Source organism: Rhinolophus sinicus, chromosome 16 (genome assembly GCF_057876585.1).
Source record: "Rhinolophus sinicus isolate RSI-liver-muscle chromosome 16, RSI-T2T, whole genome shotgun sequence".
NCBI classification, from domain to species: domain Eukaryota; kingdom Metazoa; phylum Chordata; class Mammalia; order Chiroptera; family Rhinolophidae; genus Rhinolophus; species Rhinolophus sinicus.
The window spans coordinates 45995503-46020964 of record NC_142516.1 but is presented as its reverse complement, the minus strand read 5'-3'; the positions used below and the strand labels follow the sequence as shown (position 1 = coordinate 46020964).

General features: G+C 37.3%; 1 protein-coding gene across 10 annotated transcripts in view; it reads right to left on the bottom strand.

Annotated features, from left to right (window-relative positions):
• Positions 1-25462, bottom strand: part of TRPM3 (transient receptor potential cation channel subfamily M member 3) — an 833246-nt gene that overhangs the window by 739990 nt on the left and 67794 nt on the right. For 3 of the 10 annotated variants that reach the window (XM_019730672.3, XM_074330555.2, XM_074330557.2), the window contains exon 1: positions 6710-7028. The exons of 1 other annotated variant lie outside the window; for it this stretch is intronic. In XM_019730672.3, coding sequence (XP_019586231.2) covers positions 6710-6892 — 183 coding nt within the window. In that variant the 5' untranslated portion in view covers positions 6893-7028. Of the gene's footprint in view, positions 1-6709; positions 7031-25462 lie in introns of those variants that run through there. 6 more of the 10 variants (XM_074330550.2, XM_074330553.2, XM_019730688.3 and 3 more) reach the window with 4 other exon arrangements.

The following is a 25462-nucleotide window of genomic DNA, read 5'->3' as shown; positions in this document are numbered from 1 at the left end:
ATACATTAAATATGTAAACTTTTCATTTGTCAATTATAGCTCAATAAAGCTGGGGGGAAGGGAAAAAAACAGTGTAGTGAATCCTCATCTATTCTGCTCCTTCATTTGCCAGCAGAACTTCATTCCAAAGAGATGAGAATTTATCATGGATTTAAAGGCAATTTAGAGAGGCTCTTTCACCATCTTCAAAACCTTGTCTAGTAAAGATTTAACAAATTAAACAATGGTATCTTAAGGTCTGTGAAAGGCAAAAGAATCACCTCCCAAAAGGGTCCACATTCTAATCTCCAGAACCTGTGAATATGTTACTTTACATGGCAAAGGGGAATTAAGGTTGCAGATGGAATTGGGTTTGCTAATCATCTCACCTTTAAGAGGGTATTCTGGATTATTCAGGTGGGTTCAATGTACCATAAGGATTTATAATAAGAAAGAGGAAGGCAGAAGAGAGGGTCAGAGGAAGCAATGTGATGATGGGAGCAGGTGTCAAGAAGATGCAATTTTGCTGCCTTTGAAGAAGGAGGAAGGAGCCAGGAGCCAAGGAATGTTGGTACCTTCTATAAGCTGGAAAAGGCAAGTAAATAGATTCTCCCCTAGAGACTACAGAAAGGAACACAGCCCTACTGATACCTTAATTTCAGTCTAGAGAAACCTGTGTCAGACTTCCAAAATACAGAACTGAGATAATAAATTCATGTTGCTTTAAGCCACTAACTTTGTGGTAAGTTCTTAAGATAGCAGCAGAAACCCAACAAAAAGCCCAAGATTTTTTTAAAATCCTGAAAGTGAAAAATTTAATATGGAAATAGTTTGACAATATACTTTTACATATGCTATTTCTAAATGACAGTTTAATTGGCCTCCACGATAAATAAGCCATAGATTTTCTGATAGTTAACTGAACACAGTGCCCCAATTAAAACCTAAGACCTAACAGTAAACTAACAGATCAATGTCACCACATAGCTCCTATTATTATTAGCTCCATTTTTTAAAAATTGTCTCTCTCAAGCATTTATCTTAACTTTACTGTATGAATTATAACTCAGGTTAAGCAAATAGTTGATGAGGTGGGTTCCTATGTATAAAAATAATTCAGCTAATAAATGAAAAAGAAAAGATAGAACTGTAATATCACCATTTTGTAATGCTCTAATGAGGCAAAGAATCTTGGCCAGGAATCACAAAACTCCAGCCAAAGACCAGATCCAGTTCATGGACTGTTTTTTTTTATTGTTGATTTTCCTTTTTTTCTTACCCTTTGAGCTAAGAATAATTTTTACATTCTTAATTGGTTTTTTTAAAAAATCAAAAGTAGAATAATATTTCACAACATATTGCCCTCTTTCCAAATCCAAGCAATTCTTTTTCTTCCTCATCATGCAAGAATGAGGCACCAAATCATTGAAACTTTTTATCTAAACTTCCCATCCTCATCCCTTCAGAGTCATCAACAACTTTAACCTTTGCCCTATTGTATTCTGACTATAAAGCTAGACTCTATCTGTCTCTGTCTCATTGTTTTGCATATTTGTCTTGTATTAAACCATCAGTTTTATTAGTGAGGTTGTCCAGTACCTACCATGCAGCTTAACATTTCCTAGGTATTCAACAAATGTTGATGAACAAAAGTTTCTTTAAATGTCATTCTCTATAATCCTTCCATTTTTGCTCTACCAGTCCTCCTTTGGCTTTGCAAATGAAAGAAAACGTAAAGCTGATGCGCAGACCATCACAGCTGGTTGGAACAAATGAATATAATGTTTTGTTACTATTTATAAATGATTTTTAATGATTCGATTTTTTAAATATCTCAATAAATAATGGGCAAAGGAACTATGCTAATATATTTTGGAATCATTGAAAATGCATTTAAAACCATCATCTACAAAGATATTTTGCTTCTCAAAACTTAAAATCTTTGAATGATTCCTTTGCCACCTAATATATTCATGGCTTTCAAATTAAAGATGAAAGCAAATTAAATTTTAATTCACTATGATCAATGAGGAAAAGCTTGTTGTTACAGTAATTACTAGGAAAAAGATGACATTTCTGAAATGCTTAAACAGTATGGACTATAATCAGAAAAAGACTTTTTTCCTATCAAAAAAATCGCAGTAACAAGAGAATACATCCGTGTTCCTGAGCGATAAAACTTTGTCACTTGTTTAGTTTTTTAACACAATGAGTGAAAGGCAACAGACAAAAATCAACCTGTCAAGAAATGGTTTATTCAGTAATGGACTAGCACTGCAGGGGATTCGTTCTGCTTTCACCAGGAGGGCCTTTTGTGTAACAGGAACAAACTATTAAGGGTTTAATGACACTGCAATAGCATATTAGACACTGAAAAAGGAAACGAGGATTCTTTTCACCAAGTTACTGTTGTTTCTACTACAGCCACCAAGGGATCAACCACCCACACAATCCTCAAATGGGCAATGGGTTTGGAGATGAGTTTTTCTGACTTTTGCCCTGCCTTTGACTCACTCAGCTTTTCCTCATTTATTTTAAGATCTTGAAGAACCCAGCTTCAATACCTCTAGATATTAAAGAGTCGGAAGTAACCCACTAGGCCCAAAAGGGACAGGTCAGCCTCAGAAATGGAAACCGGTTTGTTCATGAGACCCTCCTGCATGCATAGCCTCTCAAACATCTGTGGAAAGAGTGTATTTGGTAAGTAGCTGAATCAGAGTTGTCTCCTTTACAGCACTGATATTTCTGTATACTCACTCATGTTCCTACACATTCTCAGTTGCACACTTGTCTGCACAAGATGTGAAGTTGTGTGGTTGGCACCTGCTAATAAGTGTATTTATGGCATTAGTGGAAGCAAGCATGCCATCTGAGGTTGAAAACAACTCAAACTACAACTCCATCAATTCACTCCCTCAAAACTGTTTCTTTTTTTTCTTCTACACGGAGCTGACTTGGAGATTAAATTAAATCTGCAACTACTTGAAAACCAGCCTTTAAATAGTTGTGAGACTAGAGAAGGAATCACCTTTCAAAATTAAAATTACATACATGCCAGAGGTGAGCATTTGATATTTGTAACACCAGACGGCACTTGCTAAATTACCTTTCAATAGATCTCCATGCATTTCTGTGTGAATAGAAAGGTAATATTGCCCTTTAAATTAAAACAAATAATAAGAATAACAAGAACACTACTTCAAAGAGAAATTTGAAATCCAGATCATATAGAATGGAGGCAAAGAGGCTTTAAATTACTTTCATGCCTATTAACCAATTCAACAGAGACATTGTATAAAACATTAATATCCTGAAACTTAATTTGGTATCCAAATTCAAATATGTAATTTTCATATTAATATAACTATAAAACTGATATAAAATTCTTTCACAGTTACTACAAAAACACTGTTTTTAGATTTAAAGAATAATCTATGACCAACCCTCAGAGAAGAACAAATTCCAAGGAATAAATATGACTAAATCCTACTTCGCTCTATCAGAATTTTATGATTTGAGGAGTAATTTGGGTATTACATATTACTAGATTAAAGCTTGTCAACAACGAAGCCTGAAAATAAGGGGAGAAAAGAGTGTTTCTTGAATTACAAAAATGAAAAAAAAAAAAATCTTTACAAATCATCAAGGATTGCTTTGCTAGACATGCCCATGATTGTGGCTCAGAACTTGACAACACGTCTTTTAAATGCCACTGTTGGGATTGAGAACAGTGGCCCCTTCCTCCACCTTTTGCACAGGGCAGTACTGCTTCTACCAGGTTCCAGAACAGGAGCAAACCCCAGAGAACTGTGGCAGGGATGACACACACTGCCCTACCATGGGCCTACCATACTCTATAAAGAACATCAGGAGACCATTTTCTGAGTAAAAGAGAGTGCCGCAGGTATAACTTTTTGATTTCTAATTGTGGTTTTAAAATCATGAGACCAGCCCAATCTCTGAGAAATGTAAGAGAACCACAACATGTTTATTTGGGTAGGAAATCTAATTACCAAGGTTGATTCTAACAGATGTCCCCTTCTCTTACACACACATAAAACATGACTCAGATCATAAAAGAAAAGTACTTTCTGGATGACCAAGAATATGACAGACCTCTTCTTGCTGGAGAAAAATCTCCCCCATTAGTTATGATTTATGCATGCTTTGCTGTTAGTGAAAATGAAAAATAACGCAATCATTCCCATTGGGGAGAGAGTCATGGACTGTATCGTTCCCTGGGAATAACTTTAATGGGAAGTGATTTCAAAACTCTAACTAAAGCAGATAAGAGAGTAAGAAGGCCACATTAATAAAACAATTGTGTAATCCTTTTACATTCTCAAAAGAAAGAAAAAAGATGTAAGAAAGCTCCCAATTTTTATCAACTAAAGTTTTCCACATTTATCTATTTTGTCTTGAAAGAACAGAATAAAATTCTCATGTGATTTTTATAAGGATGAATGCCACAATATTTCTCAGTACAACACGAATAACATCCAAAGCCATATCACAGAATATCTTATTATTCAGAAGAATAAATAAAAAGCAGCATTAGGCATATTAGGTGCTTTAATCACTTCCTAATCTCTATAGTTTAAACTATTTTTACATGAAATATAATAAGTTGAAAATAGCACCTGCTCACCTTCAGAGGGAGAAAAAAAATTTTACCCTGAAGATTAAGAACTTGTATAAGCATATCTGCTGCAACCATTATTATTCCCTCTCTCCTGTTTGCATAAATAAGTTGGGTGTCTTTCTTACAAATGAAAGTGTTAACAATTAATGGAATCAAATCTTGGTTTAAAAACTCATTATCTTTGTTTTTAAAAATCTCACAATTAAAATCATGGCTTGGAGCACTTATTAGAACAAAATTAGAGCACTGATTTAGAACAAAATCAATATCAAACTTGCGATGCAATGTGAGAATAAGCTCAGGCCTTTGCCATAACTGGTTTTAAACTGAATTACTAATGTTTCAATTAACAAGAACTACAGAGAAAGATAGCACCATCATCACCCTTAGTAAACAATAGGACAGAGTTACTTTTTCAGATGTCTTCTGGTTGTCATGGTATCCTGTTATGCACACACACACACACACACACACACACACACACACATGCATTTTTATTCCAGGTAACAAACCTACAAGTTATTTAACCTAACTTGTAGTTATATGAAGATTTTATATGTTCCTGATATAGACTCTGCACACACCTGTTGAACAGAATCAAAGAAGTAGTATAAGAAGTTACTCAGAATAATACTTAGACTTTCTATTAAAAAGAGGATAAAATTAATTCTTAATTCACATAATTGATAGAAACCAGAAACCATTAATTTTATATATTCTACATAATTTATTTCAGGAAAAATTATCTTCAGAATAATAATGTCTTTTTCAAATATTTTCAAGTCTACATTTCTAAACAGATAATATTTCAATGTCTGAAATAAAATAAATTGCATTTTACGTGTACTATAGCCATATTTAAATCAAAAACTTATCCACAAAACACACCAAATACTATAGAAAAATATTTCAAATTTAATAATAGTTTTGCTAGCAGTTTTTGTGAACAAGCAAACAAAATAAACACACCATAAATTTAAATGTGTTTATATTTCATTCTGTTGAAGTAATGTTTTAAACGTCCTGTTTTTCAGGGATTAATTTTTATCCTTCAATGGCAACCCCTCAAAAACAGAGTAGGGTAACATTATTCATGCTGTGAAATACAATGTTTATGTACCATCCTTTCTTTTAATCAATTCAGTTTCTCTTCGCCATGCAATATCTGCTGTCAACTCCTCTGTATGTAAAACATAAGCGCACACATACACACACACACACACACACACACACACACACACACACACACACGTGCTGGTGTCCTTAATAATGTTTTGGAAGTTAAAAGTGATGTATCCTTCTTCCCTATGAGCAACAGGAGGGTTCTGCACTCTCTTCTAGAACAGAGTTCTCTCCCTCTATGCTGAAGGAAAACATAATATTTAAATAATAAAAATGCAAATGCAGCTAAAGTTTTTATCAACTGTACTTCTCTACACACATACGATGCCCATATCGTTTTCACTTGAGTGTTTCTATTAGGCACTGAGGAGGAGCTGACACACGCGAAAACTGTTTTCTGAACGCTGTCTATGTTAACAGTGGGATTATAAGCACCTGGGATATTTTTGCCATTCTCTGCATGCAAATGATATTCTGCAAATAATTAAACGCTCCCATTAACATAGTGGGGGTGTGGGATGGAAAAGAGCAACTGTTAAAAGAGTAAAAATCTGGCATGCCCTTCCTATTCCTCCCTATTTCAACGGATGCAGAGTACCTCCGAACGTGCTGCACAGGCAGAACCCAGGACGTATATATGAGTCACAACAATACACTTGACATCGTACACGCTCTGTTAATTGCAAAACTCTAATGATCTGACAGTGAGCCCCTCGCCTCTAGAACATGTTTTTCATTTTTGCAGACACACCGGAGACGTCAGAAGACTCTCGGTGACTGAAGAAAAGGAAGTCATTCCTTCTCCCCCCTCCTCACAGCTCCCACTTTGTTGCATTAGAACCGGTTCCACAAGTTCCCTGGCAGGAGCACCTATGGAGGCAAGTTCAGCACCATGGAAAGGGCTCGACTCGCGAGCTGAGGGAGAAAGGGAAGGAGAGACCCCCAAGGGTTCTCTCGGCCACTCACCGGCGTCTGCTGCGACGGGAGCCCCGAACGCTTGGTGGACCCCTGCTTGGAACTTAACCTTTTCCACGACTCGGCAAACCTGCCCCGGCTGGCGCTCCGGCTGCGCCTGCGGCTCTCCGCGCTGTCCTCGCGGTCGGAGCAGCCCCGCTCCATTTCCGCCGCATCCCTCCACTTCTTCCCCATGCTAAGTTCGCCTCTCTTGCCCCGGCAACACCCCGGCGCCCAGCGCTCTCACTCTCCCTCCTCTCACCGCCGGGTCTCACTCCAGCCCGCGCGCCGATCGCTGTTGGCGCCGCCTTTGGCTCGGCAGGCTCCAGCTGGAGCCCCGCGCTCCGTTACCGCCGCCGCCACCAGGCTGCGCTTGCGCCGGCGATTGGCTAAACTGTGGGCTGGGGCTGAGAGCGCCACCTGCGCTCCAGCCAGCTTCCCTTTGCGCCCCAAATTGCTCTCCACGCCGCAGCCGCCGCCTTCCCTGGAGGGCGCGCGGCCCACGCCTGGGGCTATTAATGAGCCTCTGGATAGCTATCTCCAGTCACTCCACCCCGCCCAGTCCCCCAGGCCTGGTGACCAACCTCACCCCACCTGGAGCTGCAGGTGCAAGCCTGGGTCACCCACATTGGGTGGGTGGAGACTCCATTTGACTTGGAGACAAACAGGAAGCGTGCAACTTTGTCTTCCTTCCTTTCTGATTCTTCCCTTTCTCCTCTTTGCAGCAACAACTGCCTCCTAAGTATCCTTGCTGAGAGTAGAGCTCCATCTCCTTGCCAGACGTTATGCTAATTCCTTCTCAGTCTTGTTCAGACTAGCCCACTGGTTCTGAAACGTGGCTGTACATCGGAATCACCCAAACATGCTGCTGCTGTTGTTGTTGTTGTTGTTGTTGTTGTTGTTGTTGTTGTTGTTAATGCTTATATTCCTCAGAGTTTAATTTAATTGGATGGGCTGTGGCCTGGGAATCGGGTTATTAAAATCTCCCCAGGTGATTCTTTTAACTCTAACCGCAATTAAGCACCTTCAAAGGCCTGTACTATGGGGACAGGGCAGAGGAGGGTCCTTGCAAGGGAAGAGGAGGTTAATACTTCTTAATCAACTCGTTTTTCTCCCCAGGGTAGGACTGGGATACTCAGTTTACCCTTTCATTCCGGGGGCAAAGGTGGTACAGCACCTAAGCAATGAGGATGATACGTGAGCTCCTGTGTGTTGTATGTATGTTCTTTGACACCGCCAACCTCCGCCTAGTTTCACGTGTTTGCCTTCTGCTCTTTAGAAGGAACGCTGGCCGCCCTCATATGTTTTGTGTCAGTTATTTTCCCGGACTGAGCGGTCCTCTTCTTCAAGAATGTCCTTGATCAGAGGAGAGAGGGCTATAGGGGGCATCACACATTTACAAAAGCTGAAAAAATGACCTTACTCATTATTAGAGGGAAGGAGGCCTAAAATTGCTCATGGTTGAAAGGGCTGTCTGGTTGCTTATCTGTTGCAATGGCAACAGATGTGTTTCATTTCTTTCTGAAATAGAGCATTCTCCCTCCTATTTGAATAATGTCAGGTCCTCCCAGGAGGAAAAGGTGAAAAGGGATTAAGAGGAAAGGAGAGAGGGTGGAAAATGCTGTAGGAAAATTGGTGTTGCGGTGCCAGTTGTGAAAATCGTAATCTGAGTTGTCAGTGGTCAGTCTGATTAAGCAGGGGTTTTGGAACTGACTAGGTTACGGAAATGAAATACAGAACTCTAAAATCCCACATCTGTGTACCTGTGTGTAGTGCTACATTAATATTAATCCTGTCATTTTAAGCAAAGGGACTCGCAGAGCATACTTCCTACCTTTTAAACAACCCTCTGTGTCCAGAAATCACACACTCATATTAAACAAAATCAGACTCTAAACAATGTTTGCAGCACACAATGCCATTTAATGAGAAAACCACAGGCTCCACTTTGCAGTTTCTCACTTCCGATCTAAGTTCATGGATTTGAAATTATTACTGGCATTTCATGGAAGTATAATAATTCAGTCCAGATTCCTCCCCCACACAAACATAAATCAAAATGATTATGCATAGTTTACAAATTAGACGGGTATGAGAACTAAATATCAATTGGGAAATAGAGTAAAAGTCAGCAAATTATGACTTAAAGTAAATATTTATCTTGTCCTTTACTTGTCAACAATGGGGAATATAGGGGGAAACTCCCTAGGCGATGAAAAAGCTAACCTGGATGCCTTGAAAGTTCACTCTTTAGGTATAATGATAAAATCCCTGAAAAGGAACTAAGTGGGGCCTTCACATATACACCAAGGCACTTAATCCAAGTGTGCTCACCTCGCAGAGCCCTGAAACCGTGGTTCACCTGCATCATTAAGGGGAAAATAACCCTGCTATCACGGGTATCTGTCAAGAACCGTAGTATCAGCACATCCATTAGCACTCACAGCAACTGATGAGATTTTTACACATAGAAAAATTTAATGATGAGTAGTGATTGCATATGTCATTTTTTTTTTTCAGCTTGATTGGTCTAAAAATGAACTTTGGATTGCCCTTATCTTACAGTAGTATTTTTAAAGCCTTGTTTGAAGATGATCTCTGCATTTCTTTTTTGCACTTAACACATATCAAAAATGTCTGGGAACTGTACAAGAGGCTAAATTAGATGTGATTACAGGCAAGCAGAAAATTGACCCTTTCTTCTTCTGATGTTCATTTGCCCTCTCCAAATTTCCTAATAGTCAGGAGGAAAAGTAGATTGAAAGTCTATCATACTTTTTTACAAAATTAGCAGAGAATGACAGCATCATAGCTAAGAAGACATTTAAAATCACCAGCATTGAAATCCTGGAATCAGGGTTGAAAGCCATTCCCAAAGCAACTTAACTTTACTGGTAAGAGTCACTGTAATTACAAAGGTAAATATTAACATGTTAAAAAAGCAAATGGGAAGTATAACATAAACCTTTTTTACTCCGTGGTTTCTAGGCATTAAAGAATGTGAATATTACTAGATCAAGATTAAGGCAAAAATTACTTATATTGTTAAATAATAGATATTCTATATAAAATAAAAACATAAATATATAAATCTTTATGTATGAATCAATCAAAATATAATGTTATGAAATGTTCTAAAAAGTTAACTTTAAGTAGTATCCCAAAAAAATTCTCAAGAAAATGTCAAATGCCTGCAGTGCTCTATTAGCCCTAGGAACCCCATGAAAGTTACATGGCCCTACTAGTCTGTTGAGTATGTCAGGAGTCTATAATCAGAATAAACTCTCTCCAAACCCCATTTGCTCTAGATCACATGGCCTGTACTTACTGTAAGAGACTTAATTAAAAATATATTTTCCTTTGGTTATTTCCAGTATGTGTAAACCCCCAGGCACACTCTGGGACTAACTAGATCAAGCAAAGTATGAGAGGGTTGGGTAAACAGAGAAAGTGATAAAAACTACAAAGGTATGTGTGATCTAAAAACTCTCCTCAAAAAATAAGAATGTGAATGGTATTTCATCAATTTCACCACCCTCAATTATTCACGCTTTTAACCTCTCTGAAATCAGGATGCTTTTTATAATAGATGGCATCTTAGATCGAGTTTAATACAAATCAGAGTCTCAGAGTGAAATAGAGCTCTTTGGAGGTCTGATCTTAGCACCCCAACATACTCTCATTCACCCTCAACCTAAGCATTCATTCTTCAGCATTACATTATCTTCTTTTTCCTAAGCAGAACATTTCATTGTTCAATAGTTTTAAGCATTGGGAAGCCCATCCTTATACACTAAGTTAAAACCCATGCCTTGTACCCTTATTTTAAATTCTGGAATCACACTCATTTAACCCATGTTCTCTTTTTCATGATAGTCATCAAGCAGTTGAAGCTGGCCTTTACAAGTCCCCTAAAATTTCCCTAAAGCTAAACAATGTCTTGTTCCTTGTGTTAAGCACATCCTTACCCCACGGAGGAGAAAAGTCAGAATCAGCACTCTTGCATATTAAAAGAAATGTGAAAATGGTGAGTGTGAAGTGAATTGGGGGCCAACTGCTTTGTGAATTCACAAAAAGCTTAATCACCATGACTAGACTCATGGTGAGGTGGGATTAGTCAATACCTATGAAACAGGAGACAGGATGTAGAATTTGTTTTTAGTGATGATTAGATTCCCTGCAGTAAACATGAGGGCTGAGTCTTACACAAGCCACACAAGCATAAGAACTGAAATAGTTATTCTTATAACTCAAACAAAAAATCTCCCAAAGCCCACGAATATTAATCAAGAAAAGGAGTGTTAGGGTTATCCTGGTTTACGTAAATTGGCCATCTATATGGATGAAATTCTCTGGGTGATAGCTTCCTGAAAAATTATTCTCCTTCTCAGTGAAACATGATCTCATATCTTCCCTGAAATAACCTGCTGACAAGCCTTCCCGGTTACACACCTCATCAAGTCCTCCCTACAGAAGTCATTGCAGGTCAGAATCTAGCTTCATATCTCCACTGTTCGTTTCCTTCCTCCCTCTCTCCCTTCCTCCATCCCTCGTTCCTTCCTTCTTTCCTCCCCTCTCTCTTTTTCCTCCTTCCTTCCCTCCCTCCCTAGTGTGCACTCCCTCTGTTTCTCTCTTGCCTTCCTTCTCTCTCTTTCTCTCTCATCCTCTCTTTCCCTCCCTCCCTACCTTCTTTTCTTCTTATTTTTAATTTTTCTGTAGACTATGCCCTCAACATAGAATAAACAAAATCCTCCAATTTCCCTAGCTTTCTACTCTTCAAAAACTATTATCATTTATAGGATTTTTTAGTATAAACCCTCTTTGTTTTTCATTGATGCATTGGTATGAATTTATATGTACATTAACAATTTTCCCTCTTCCTAAATCTATAGATATTTTCTAACATTTTATTTCAAAATTAAGACAAAATTACTAAAACAAATGTTATAAAATTATAAAGATAATAATAGAACTGAAAATAATATAACCATTAAAACTGAGGAAAGAAGGGATAGAAAACAGAAAAGAGAAGAGAGGGAAGAAAGTGAACTATATTCCCACCCATTATAATGTCTGAAATAGATGAATAAAGAAATACTGATAAAACACTCCCATCAGAATGGCTAAAATTCTGCAGAAAGAAAATTTAAACAGACAGAAAGTACCAATGGTTGCCAAGGAGGTGAAGCAGCTGGAACTCATACCAATGGTGGGAGTATATTGGTACAACCATTTTGGAAAACTATTTGGCACTATCTACTAAAGCTGATGATATGCAGACTGAGACCCTGCAATGCTACTCCATGATATATACCCAACAGAAACGCATGCATAGGATCATTAAAATACTGCCAGAATATTTGTAGTAGCGCTATTTGTGAAAGTTCCAAACCAAAACTATACAAAGGTCCATCAACATAAAAATGGATAAATTATGGTGTATTGAGACAATGGAATTCTATACAGCAATGAGAATGAAAGATCCACTATTACATGCAAATGTAATGTCGCAAAAACAATAATATGGTATACACACAAAACAGCTGAAGAAAAAAAAAGAAAAAGTAGACAAAAAACAGAAGTTGGGTTGCACCGGATTGTTCTGCAGTTATCGGTAAGATCTCTCTCTATTTTTAAAGGGAAAAAAACTGGAAATTAGATCCGACATGATAGATGTGGTTTATGTAAAAGATAAGTCAGAGGTTCAACTACTCCTAACATATTCACAGAAAAGACTTTATTCTGACATCAACAAAATAGAAAATAAACATAATGTGTTTTAGGTTAAAATAAGATGTTTGAGCTTAACCAACGTTTACATTGGTAGAAGATGCAGCGATCCCCAGGAGGAACGGATTTGGTTAACAGTCAAAGAAATAGGTTGCTACCCACCAACAAGGACTAAATTTTTCTTCATTTGTTTTTCTGACATCATAGATACCTGAACATCCACCTTTACAATTTCACTACATTCACTTCACTAAAAATGCATCTCCTTCCGCAATGAGTAATTCTTTAAATTTTATCACTCATTACCCCCTTCCCATGATCAGGAGTTTTTAGATGTGTAGCAGGAACCCTAGGAGATTGGAAGAGAAGGATACAGAACTCAGATGCGGCAAGGAGAGGTTCAGAACTCAAGACCGGGAAGTTTCTAAAGGTAAACTGTTATTTCCTTCCTGCTCTTGAGTTTGAACACTAGAATCAAAGGCAATTGTTTGTGCTAAAGTCCAATTATTTTTGTTTGTCCAGTAAAAATGTCAGAAAAACATAAAGGGCATCTTGGAAACAAACACACAGTTTTAGTCATTAGGCGAAGTCATTACTTTTTCTTCTTTTTAAAGAAAGTATGAATTTCTCAAAGTGTCACACACTTTGGTCAAGAAAACAATTCAGTAGTAGGTAATAAACAGTTAGGTCCCACGCTTCAACGCATTAGTTTTCTAAATGTAAGTGCACTAAATGGCCTTATAAAACTAACATTGTAAACTGTTTGAGCAATTTGTGCAATTTTGCCCCCTTTGTGCTAAAAAACAAATATTCGTGTCATCCGATCCACTACAAAACAGAGAAAAAGGGAACATGGAAGTGACCATGCAAAACTCCCAAATTTCTAAGACTCACACTTACTATTCATCCTAGAAAAGTGTGATTTTGTATCTGAGCATATTAATTAGCATCCTATTAAACATTTTTCACTGCTCAAAACAGAAGAAATTTGTGCAGTTTTTTTCTTTCTAAAGTACAAAGGCAAACGAAGTGAAAGCAATTCGTTAAACAAGAAGTAGCAACTTAGTTACCTTTTCATCTTTCATATACTTTCAAAATTAATTTCCTTCACTTCATGCAAAATCATTGAAGCTTGAAAAGAGTCTGAAGGCAGAGGCTCAGTGAACTAACTGAAATTCTCAAATGCTTAACACGTCTCCTTTGACTTCCACGAAAGAAAAAGAGCCAACAATATGCTAAAAATGGGACAAGCTATTGTCATTAACACGATGTACTCCATGGAAATTATCTGCCTGATGAATGGGGTCTTGAGATATTCAGTAGAGATTTCAATGCCAACCATGACACTTTGGATTAAAAGATGGTTTGTATTAAGTTAGGTTCTAAAGGAAATAGGTTGTACTAGGGTATGTAGAGTCACGTCAATTATTTAGTTGAAAAGAATGCTGATCTTATTGGCTGTAATATATGTTCTACTCTAAGACAATAAAGGAGTTTAGCGAAGTTGTATGTCCAGATTGGTGTCATGGAAACAAAACTCATCAGGGTGTTGAAAGTTTAAGAAGATATAAAGCAATAACAAGCTGGTTAAAATAAAAACTTAACCAAAATGAGGAAGACAAATGGAAAGTCCTCCTAAACTGTTCTTCTCTAAAAGGCTTTATAAATAAATGTTTCTTTTATCCAAAGGTGAAAAATTAAGTAATTTTTAAGATTCCTACCAGCACAATGCCTCAGTATTTGTAGGTTGGTTAGACAGCTTCACTTCTTATTTTCTATTACCGTGTTTCCCCGAAAATAAGACCTAGTGGGAAAAATCAGCTCTAATGCAACTCTAATGCATCTTTTGGAGCAAAAATTAATATAAGATCCGGTCTTATATTATAAAATAAGACCGGGTCTTATATTAATTTTTGCTCCAAAAGAAATGCATTAGAGCCGATTGTCCGGCTAGGTCTTATTTTTGGGGAAACACGGTACTACTTTGCCATGGAGCCATGGAAACACGTGGAGTGGTCCTATTCATTATGCCCAACACACCCATTGATAAAGATCTGTTGGGTGCTACACAGTTCACCTGTGTGAACAACTTTGCAAGTTGGTTGAAAGTTTCTATCTAGCCAGCTCTGCCACAGCGCTAGGTCTTGGCCAGCTAGGTTTCAAATGTTACGAATATCTGTAATTGTTTAAAAATGTTCTCAGAATCTTAACTTCTTGATTGTCTATGATGAAACTTGAAGACAATGGGTAACATAAAAATGCTATGTATTTGTCATGACCACATTCTTTTCAAATTGCTTTATGATGCAAAGTAAACACACTGATCAAGATTGTGGTAGTAATTTTAGTTCTAAATATCACCAATTTATTCACATAGTATTAATGAGTATTCCTGGAAGTCCAAGGGATATGCTGGGAAAAAAAAACCAAAAGAGAAAGAAAAACAGTGAAAGTATGAAAGGAAGAATAGAACACAAGAGACTAAAAACTAATCACAGTGGTTATTAAAATGGTTAACATTTATTAAGCACTTACTATGTGCCAGGCATTATCTCTCTACATGGATTAATTTGCTTAATTCTCACAATAACCCCATTTTGCAGATGAGGAGACCGAGACAAACAAGCTAAATAAATTGCTTAAAGTTATATAGCTAGAAAACAGCAGACCCTACACTTGAACACAGGGTGTGTAGCTCCTGAGTTCAGGCACTTTGCCATTATGTCATTATATGGAAGGAAGCAGACAGAGGAGAAAATAAAATATCTGCCTAATACGAACTCCTTCCTTTGTGCCAAGCACATGCTAAGTGTCCTGAATGAGGTCACTAATCTCAGATACTCTATGAAGTAGAAAATATTATTCTCGTTATGCAGTTGAGAAAAACATGACCCACAACTTTTAAGTTGCAGCACTGAGATTAACCTCCAGTCAGCCTGACCTCTTCATAGTGATAATAACAATAACAAACAACTAATATTTATTATTTACTATGAAACCAGATCCAATGCAAAGCACTGCTGAGCACATACTTATCTCAATTTATTCTCTCATCTGTACTGAAGAGTAAGAAACTGCAGTTTAGAGGCCCTAATCCACTTTCCCAGGACACACAGGTAGTAGTAACTGACAGAGCCCCAATTACAAGTCTAGTGTGTCTGACTCTTAAGCCTAAGGTCATAAGCACAGCACTTTTAGTGTATTCAACCATTTTAACTATTATACTGCTAATTTAGTTCAATTTAAAAAGACATAACTGTTGCTATTAAAATAATGGATTGTCATTGTAGGTTCAGGAATTAAAGTCAAGGAGAATGGTTATGAGACTCTCTGTTTTCTTGGGAATTCTCTTAACAATATTATATCCCTCACAGAGGATTTGTGAGAATCCAATAAATTAATATAAGAAAAGCATTTTGCTCAATGCTGGCACATTCTTAGTTCCCTTCCCTCCCTCTAAGGATAAGTGCCTTCTAGTAGTTATGGAATAATTATTTCATTTTTCTGTATATCTGTAATATGTTGAGTTGCACAGTCTAGACCACCACTATCCAATAGAAATATAATCCCAATCTTACATGTAATATTCACATTTTCTAGTATTCACAGGTGAAATTAATTTTAATATTTTTTGCTTAACTCAATATATCCAAAATAATATTATTATAACATGGAATCAATGTAAAATTAATCATGGGATATTTTACATTTTTGTACTAAGTCTTTGAAATCTAGTGTGTATTTTACATTCACAGCATGACTCAATTTAGATTAACCCTATTTCAGTGCTTGATGGACACAAATGTCTAGTGGCTAGTTTACTGAACAGCACCATTCTAGATAAATACATCACCATAAAGTATCATCTCAATAACTGGGATTCGCTTCCAAAACACCAACTAAGAACATCCAAGCAAGACCTTTCATCACGGTGGTAGTCGGGGTGGGGGTAATTAATGTTCAAAACCCTTTTAGGAAGCTATAGGTCCTCTCCCCAGAAGAGAAACTGACTGTACACACTCCCAGATATTTGCACACAATTTCAGGAGGTCCATGACCCCAGACTAAAGAAAGGACTCTAAGTGATTTTTTGACAGATGATACAAGATGCAAGAATCATCTCTAGAGACTAATGAAAGAGGAATTTGCCTCCATCCTGTGAGGTCATCCTGGTTTTGCACAGTGTCGTTTGGGACGGGGCAGCAGTCAGGGCCTTCTGGCTTGGAGCTCATTCTTATCCCCAGTTGGCTGTGTGGTTTTTATCCAGTGTGGCTGGCTTAAAAGATTCTTACCATAGAGGCATACGGCCTAGAAGGGTTGCTGAGACAGAAATCATAAGGAAGCTCATGAGAACTGGGGACTTTAGTGTCTAATATATTACATCAAGCCAAGTGGACCAACAACAGGTATTGAATTCTTCTGTATTTCCTAAGGAGTCATTATCTCCTTATCAGCATCCTCTGAAACCATGAAGAAGTCTGTCTTTTCTGTTTGTTTTTTTTAATTTGAGGCACAAGAGCCTAGGTCTGAGGTTTAACCTGAAAACATTCTAAACTCTCCCCTAAATGTCAGCAGGATTCATAAATGGCCTGGACTTATTTAATTAGGCATCCAAATGTTAGTTTGGCTCAGCACATGTTTTAGGTAAGAAAGAGTTACCGAATCTGAGTGTTACTTTGGATGCCTGGTCTCATTCTTCCTCGTCATTTACAACATCATTGGATCTCACCCAGTTTCAGAAGGCAGTAACTCAAAATCCATATTTTATGTTGCTGCTTATCTTTTTAAAAAGATAAGTACACAGAGTGTTATTTAATTCTATTTGTCAAACTAGCTATCAAATATTTACTTATTCTTTCTCAGTAACATCTGCTCTCCATCAATTTCATATTAATTTGACAGAGAAAATGATTATTTCTAAGTGTGGAGGCACCTTTGAGACTTTTACTGTTTACAAAGGACTTTGTACTAACTGTGGCAGTACATTTTTCAGAGACTTAATGAGAACATAACTCAGGCACAATGTTTATAACCTTGGGGAGAAAAGGAAAAGTATTTAAGCCACGCAATTTATTCCTTTATATTTTAGTTTATTACAACCTGTGTTTGTGTGTCAGAGAGAAAGAGAGATTTCCTTTTCTATTTGTAGTATTTGTAAGTAGCCCCAAAACTAGAGTCTTTGGCTTTCTTAAAAAATTATAAAATCTCTTTTTGAAACGCCAATGATTTCCTTCACTATGTCCCTTCATTATTTTTTTCCAGATGCATTTAATTCTCTTTAACCTAGAATGTTTCCTGGTGATAGGAGTTTACAGCTGAACTTTTATGAAGAACTCTAAAAACAGGATCAGTGATCTCCACAAAAGAGAGTCTTTGTTGTTAGAAAGAATTACATATATGGAGGTGTGTGTGTGTGTGTGTGTGTGTGTGTGTGTGTGTGTGTGTGTGTGTGTTTTCAACCCCAAAAGTAAACAACGCATGATACATACCATTCGAAATTTTGATTAAGGGTGGTATCTCAGACATCACACTCCACTCACATCCAACCCACCTCTCATCTCTTAAAGGCTTGTTATGTCTTAAGCCAAACAATGCAATTTGAGAACTGATGAGAAAGACCCATGGGAAGCCAGAGACAAAGAAGGCCCCAGAATTCCTAACTCTTCAGATGCATTCTAGGGTTTTACCAGAATAGATCTACCACTTTGGACCCTCCTTTAAGTCCAGCCTAAGAAATCATGAGAACTTGAAGTTCTGTTTTCTTTGAGTCCCTTGCTGTCTGGACTCTCACACTTGGGGATACTCCAGAATTTGCCCTGTGTTTGGAGAACGTGGTGACTTGTGGGTTTTACATGCTGATAGATTAGAGGAGACTGACAAGCTCATCCCTGACTATTCCTGGCTCCGTGGTCCCATGACATCAATCCTGCTCTGTTGCCCAGTGCTGTTCTCTAGATGATAAAATAGTGTACCACTTCTTCTCACAGCAGACATGCCATATGGTACTCAGTACTTCTCTCCTGAACAAAATGCCTAGAATTATAAAGCTTTCCTCCTAGCTGAAAAGATAATGGAGGGTAGATTTTGCATTTGTAAATAGATATACATATATAAAATGACAATCCCTGTTGACAATTGTGTATTTATAAATGGTCTCTCTTTTTTCTAATTTCTTCAATTCAGAAAGTTTCTGGGGAAAGTACTCCCACCATGAGAATAACACTAAGTGGCCTGACACTACAGTTGATCAAGTTTTCCCTCGTAAGCCTCCCTTTCAGAAATGACAAACAGTCCCTAGGTGATCTTCTCCTTGACTACCACATTGTTTTCAAGAATAACAGGCTTTTACTTATAGTTAAATCTTGGACTCAAGAGAGGCGAGGAGAGTTTGACCTTTAGATCAGTATTGTCTTTGAAAAGAAAATGAAATGCTTTATCTATGCCAGAAAAAGAAAAAAGATTAAGTCTGAAGAGCAAGATTTGGGGGTCAGACAGATCTGAGTTCCCACTCTAGCCTTTATACTTACTATGTGATTTGGAGCAAACATCTTCAATTTGTTGCTGACGCACAGTGTCCTTGCTGTATCGCATGGTATAGTATCGGCATAGAAACATCTATCTAATGGTAATTATAAAGCACAGAGTACGATACTTATCAGGGAAAAAGTAGCTAAATGATATGTGTTATTTCCCAACTTTACAATAACTACTTATTATAGGTGCATTATTTTCACAGTTTTATACATATTTTTATTATTATTTGGAACAGACTCAATCATTTCATTGGTATTATTCTTTTCTGTTCCATAATCAAACAAACCAGCAAACTCTTTCCCCTTAAAAAAAGATTTCCTTTATTTGAACAAGAAATATATTTGCTTTTTTATTTGTGGCCTGAAAAATTCATAGAATTGGAATATATAAGATCTAAAGCCTCGTTTTCTAAGTTAATGAGTCAAAATACAATAGCAACCACAGTAACGTGGTAGTCACAAAACTGCTCTCGGCACCCTGCTTCTATAGAGGGGTTTTCAATGGTACTATTTGTATCACAACACTGTAGTTGCAAATACAAAGTGAAGGAAATCATACAGATCAGAGCTACATCAAGCATGCATACATACCATTAAAAGTAAATGAAAAGGCAGTTATAACTTTAAAGAAAATAACCACAGAAATCTAAAATATCAAAGACGTATAACATTAAATATAAAGTTTAGGAGCTAGAAGAAAAGCATTACAATGTTTGTCACAATCTCAACAGTGTTACAAGGGAGAAAATCAGTAACATTTATGGTTTTAGATTGGTGGATTTAGGTAGAAGTTAAAATAACATATTTTGAGGGTCTACCAGAAGAAAGAACTTAAACCACTAATTTGTTTAACTTTGAAGGGAATAAAATGTTGACCGAGAATGACTTAAGCCAAAGAGAGCTCTTGCAACATTGTACATTAGAAAACTTCAAGCTACATTAGAAAACTTCAAGTGGCGATCTAGCAAAATCACTCCATCAACTTTGTAGAGCTTTTTCTCTGGCTTGCAGGTCAGAACTGCAGACCGTGAGAGGTGCCCTGCAATAATACATATGTGAAGTTAGGGAAAGGAGTGCTCTGATTACCGGAGGGACCCAAGCTCTACCCAATATAACCTGCAGCTTCCCGCTTCAGGAAAGAAAAGAATGAGATGGAATCATATTGCTATCATTAAAATATTTATAAATGTCCATATCCCCTAGAGTTATTGACTCATCTACTTTTTATTTTTAACACTAAAATCTCACTGGCTGGGGCAGGGTTATCTTTGCTAAGCTTCCTGCAAAATTTGGTTAAATTTTAGTATTCTGGGGCACTTCCATTATTTTGTTCAGCAGAGATTTCTGAACTGAGCTTATTTTGTTTAGCCATGATTTCAATTTAAGATCTTAGCCCACAAATGATGAACACAGGAGAAGCTTCATGTAAACTAAAGGACAATACAAAAGAATAACCTTTCTGTGACTTCCTCCAACAAAGCGAACCTTGTCCAAGTGAAAACTATGTTTGTTTGTTTTTTTCAAATTTATTTATTTATTTTTTAATTAGTTTCAGGTACACAAGACAAAGCAAAACTTAGACGTTTATCATACTATGTTTTTTAAACATACTTCTAGCCAGAGGAGATACCTCTTGTCATTAAAACATGTCACAAATAATAACTGCTCTCAACCCTTTAATGACTGTGATATATAAATAATATTAAATAAAGTTAATTAAAATATAACACTTACAGAGCAGTTATTGTGTGCCAGATGCTGTTCCAAGTGTCGCCTCTATTAGCTCATTTAAGCCTCACAACAACGCTATGATGAAGGTACAAATATTATCTCCATATTACAGAAAAGTCAACTAAGGTATGAGAGGACAAGTCATTTGCCCTTGATCATACATCAAGTACACAGCAGAGCTAGGATTTTAACCCCAAACCGTCTGATTCCAGAGACTTCACTTGAAGCCATTACCCCACATTTCCTTTCTATTTGATGATTACCTGTTTCTCACTGCTTGAAAGTGGTATTTAGAAAGTATACTTAGGTATACTTAGGAAGTATATGTTACGGAGATTAAGAAATAGGTAGCAAATAGCTCAGGAACCCCAAATTATGACTTCCATGAGAGGAAGGACCTTCTCCGTTTTGGTCATCACTATATCCTCGTCACCTACTAAAATATCAATGCCACTTGGAAATAGTACATAGTAGAAATTCTCCTGGAGGGACCAAGCCGACCCATATTTAGAAAGATCTGAGAATTCTTTTACTATGAACCTGGAATTTCTGCTGAACCTGAGCTTTCCTTTGAGGAAACCCAAGGTCTTATCTATCTAAGACTTTTAGGCATTCAGAAGTCTCCTAATAAAGCAAGAGTTTGAAAATGCTAAGGCAAGTGTGAACCTCAATCCACCTATAGTCATGTGTTGCTTAACAAGAAGGACATGGTCTGAGAAATGCAATTTTGTCATTGTGCAAACATCATAAAGGGCACTTACAAAAACCCAGGTGGTCTAGCCTACTGCACACCTAGGCTTTGTGGATGGACAGCCTATTTCTCCTAGGCTACCAACCTGTACAGCATGTTACTGTACTGAATACTGTAGACAACTGTAACACAATGCTATTTATGTATCTAAACATTTCTAAACATAGAAAAAGCACAGTAAAAATGTGGTAGAAAAGATAAAAAACTAGTCCACCCATATAGGGCACTTACTGTGAATGGAGCTTGAAGGACTGGCAGTTGCTCTGAGTCAGTGAGCGAGGGGTGAGTGAACGTGTGCAGCACGGTACACTACTGTACATGTTACAAACACTGTACTCTTAGGCTACACTAAATTTATTAAAAAGTATATTTTTCCTTCTTCAATAAAAATTAACCTTAGCTTACTGTAACTTTTTTACTTTATAAACTTTTTATGTTTTTAATTTTTTTGCTTTGGGTAATAACACAGCTTAAAACACAGACATTGTACAGCTATACGAAATACTTTTTCTTAATGTCCTTATTCTATAAGCTTTTTTTCTATTTATAATGTTTTTGCATGTTTTAAACTTGTTTATTAAAAACTAAGAAACAAACACACACAGTAGCCCAGGCCTACACAGGGTCATCAATATCACTATGTTCCGCCTCCACATCCTGTCCCACTGGAAGATCTTCAGGGGAGTAACATGCATGGAGCTGTCATCTCCTATGATAACACTGCCTTCTGGAATCCCTCCTCAAGGATCTGTCTGAGGCCCTGCCTGAGGAGCTGTCCTCTTTTCAAAAATATGTACATGGTAGTTAACTTGGTTTGTTTCTTTTTTTTATCACAGATTTGCTTGCAAGCAGGTAATGCGCCAGGAACATTCCTCTCTATTACTGAAAACCTTTCAGTTTTGGTGTTCATGTTTTCAAATTTTTAAAGGAATTTGTTGAGGTCTACAAAAGCTTCTGCTAAACGCTTCACTGTGAATGTTCTTGAAGGTTCTTCTTTTTTATTCTCTTGCTAGTTCCTTTTGTCTTGCCTCTTCTTCAGCTATGCAATCCTGTTCCGGCTCCAAGAACTCCTCATTTGTCAGTTCCTCAGGAACTACCTTTAGGAGCTCCTCAGTGTCATTCTCATCCACACTGAGGTTCAGGGGTTTGCCATCTCATTCACAGCTTTGGTGATTTTGGCATCTTTGCACTACATTTCCTGCCATCCTCCTGAGACTCTATTTAAAAATAAACGGTTTTCTCGTGAAGCTGTGGAAATGCATGCTCAAGTAGAGAGAAAGATGGCTCAAAAAGAAAAGGAGAAACATGAAGACAAACATAGAGAAATGGCCCAGAAAGCCAGGGAAAGAAGAGCTGGGATCAAAACCCATGTGGAAAAAGAGGATGGGGAGGCACGTGAGGGGATGAAATCTGGCATGACAGCTGAAAAGAGAGACAGCATGACCGGAATATTTCCAGGGCAGCTCCTGATAAGAGGTTGATACTATAGAGAAACAAAAATCAAGATATCAGTGAGGTGATTGCTCTTGATGTGCCCAATCCTCGGACTTCCAATGAAGTTCAGTATGATCAGAGGCTTTTCAACCAATCCAAGGGTATGGACAGTGGTTTTGCAGGTAGAGAAGATGAAATTTACAATGTTTATGATCAAGCCTGGAGAGGTGGTAAAGATACGGCCCAGAATATTTACAGGCCCAGTAAAAATCTGGAGAAGGGCATGTATGGTGATGACCTAGAAGCCAGAATAAAGACTAACAGACTTGTTCCTGATAAGGAGTTTTCTGGTTCAGATTGTAGGTAAAAAGATTGGGAAGGACCAGTTCAGTTTGAGGAAGATCGTTTTGGTTTGGATAAGTTTTTGGAAGAAGCACAGTGGCTCTAAAAGACCCTCAGATAGCAGCCGCCCCAAGGAACATGAGCATGAAGGCAAGAAGAGGAGGAAGGAGTAGACATTTCCCTCTTCAAAGTGAATGGACTATTATCCACCACCCTAATGATGCAGGTCATGTGGGGGAACACTTTCTAAATGGCCAGGATAAAAACCAAATCTAGGTGTCAGACCCCAGTCCTACTTTTTCTTATGAGAGAAAAGGGGGTATGTATCATTCTACTTTGAATTATTTAGTGTTTTTTTTTTTTTTTTAAACAGTGGGTTGTGTTTGTGCTTCTCCCACCTTTTGGCATTATAGAACATACTACCCCACACATGAAATTAAGACCACTTCCTTTTGTGTGATCTTAGTACTTTGGGGTGAAGACTTTGTGTAAGAATGACTGCTTATGAATGAAGGTACCCCAAACACAGTGAGAAGGATGTTCACATATTGGAACTGCCCTGCCAAGTGCTGTTTTCCCCTACTGTGTTCTGTTTTAATTTGGAGTGGGGAGCGTAAGCTCTTGCTTGGTGCAACTATTTGTTTCAAATAAAAACATCAGACCAAAAAAAACACAGAAAAAAAAAAAAAAAAAACGGTTAAAATTCTTATCACCTTCTAGCTAAACAATTTAACCGGTATTTTGTGAAAAAAAAAAAAAATGTTTTATTCTTCTAACGTGGTTATCCTCAATAATAGAACAAAATTTGCTGATGCTAATTACACCAAAAACATACGAATTGAAGATATTCAATATGTAAGGCACGCTGCTACACCTGAAAATAAACATTGAGCTTGTTACTCCATTTGGAAAAAAAAGGGAGGGTTTTCTTGTTAATAGTAGCTTTAAAATCCTTACTCGTAATTTATCAATATAGAGTACTTACTCTTAAGTTTTATTTTAATGAAAATAATCGTTTTATGTTTGGTAAAGAATGGAAAAGCCATATTAATTTTTTACACTTCAAAATTTCAGCTATTCGTTGTACTCAAAATGCCATCACTGATGGTGATCATTATCTTTAGAACAAATTGGAGAAGATATGACAAATACACATTTTAAAATAATATTTGGCATTTGTATATTGTTTCCCTTTTTACTTACATTATCAATTTTAGCCCTATGAGAATGGGCAGGCAAACAGTCTTAACAGGTATAAATATACATATTTACAAGGCTCATAAATGCTTTATTCAGTCTTTAATGGAGAAAATACACCCAGTTCTTGATTTTGCTTATCCAGTACAATGGTGGTGATGGCAGTAGAGCTTATGAATGATAACGATGTTGCTATATTTATTTGTATAAGGTGCGACTACTTTATCTGCTGTTTGGTTTTGGCCTAATCCAGGACGATATTATCAAGCATTGTAATGCTTTGGGAAACTCTTCCCACCAGTTGGATTTCTAGACAAACTTTTCAGCTAGCAACTGAATACTACATAAGGTCTATCACCCAGCCACCCCCATCCCTTCGCCCCAGGGCTGATGGAGAATGGGCTGTGAGTCACAGAGGCAGTTGGTGGGGAGGTGGCAGCTCTACCCACCGATGATCATTTTTTAAAATAACTGAGGGCTCTTATTATACCTTCAACCCACAATTTCCTTGCCTCCACCGTAGCCAAGCCAATGTGGTGGGGTGCACATCATCAGTTTTGGTTTTTTTTCTTTTCATTTTTAAAATTTGTTTTAGCTGGATTATTTTCAGTATTCTGATATTGAAGGGTGGAGGGGAGAATGTGCAGGATAATTGGCTCAAGTTCTTTCTCTCTCTAGTAAATGCCAGGGCCCATGCATTGTACTAGTTTCTGTGTCTAATAATCCTGAAACATATCATCATATTCTGCTAGATGAAGGGGTAGAACAACAAATATTGCTTATATTCTGGTTAGGTTAAGTTCCAAGATCTAGCTGCAAACACTCTTGGTTTGTCCTTGGCAAATGGAAACATAAAAACATGGAGCTCCTTTCACAAGTCATCTTTTTGAGCTTGGGAACATGTACTGTGTACCTCTTGTATATATTCATGGAGTTCTTAATAGATTAAACCACTCAATCTGGTTATAATGTTTGATCCATATCTACATCCCGGATTTACCTACCTATTAAAAATAATGGAATGCAAATCCATGACACTTACTATTT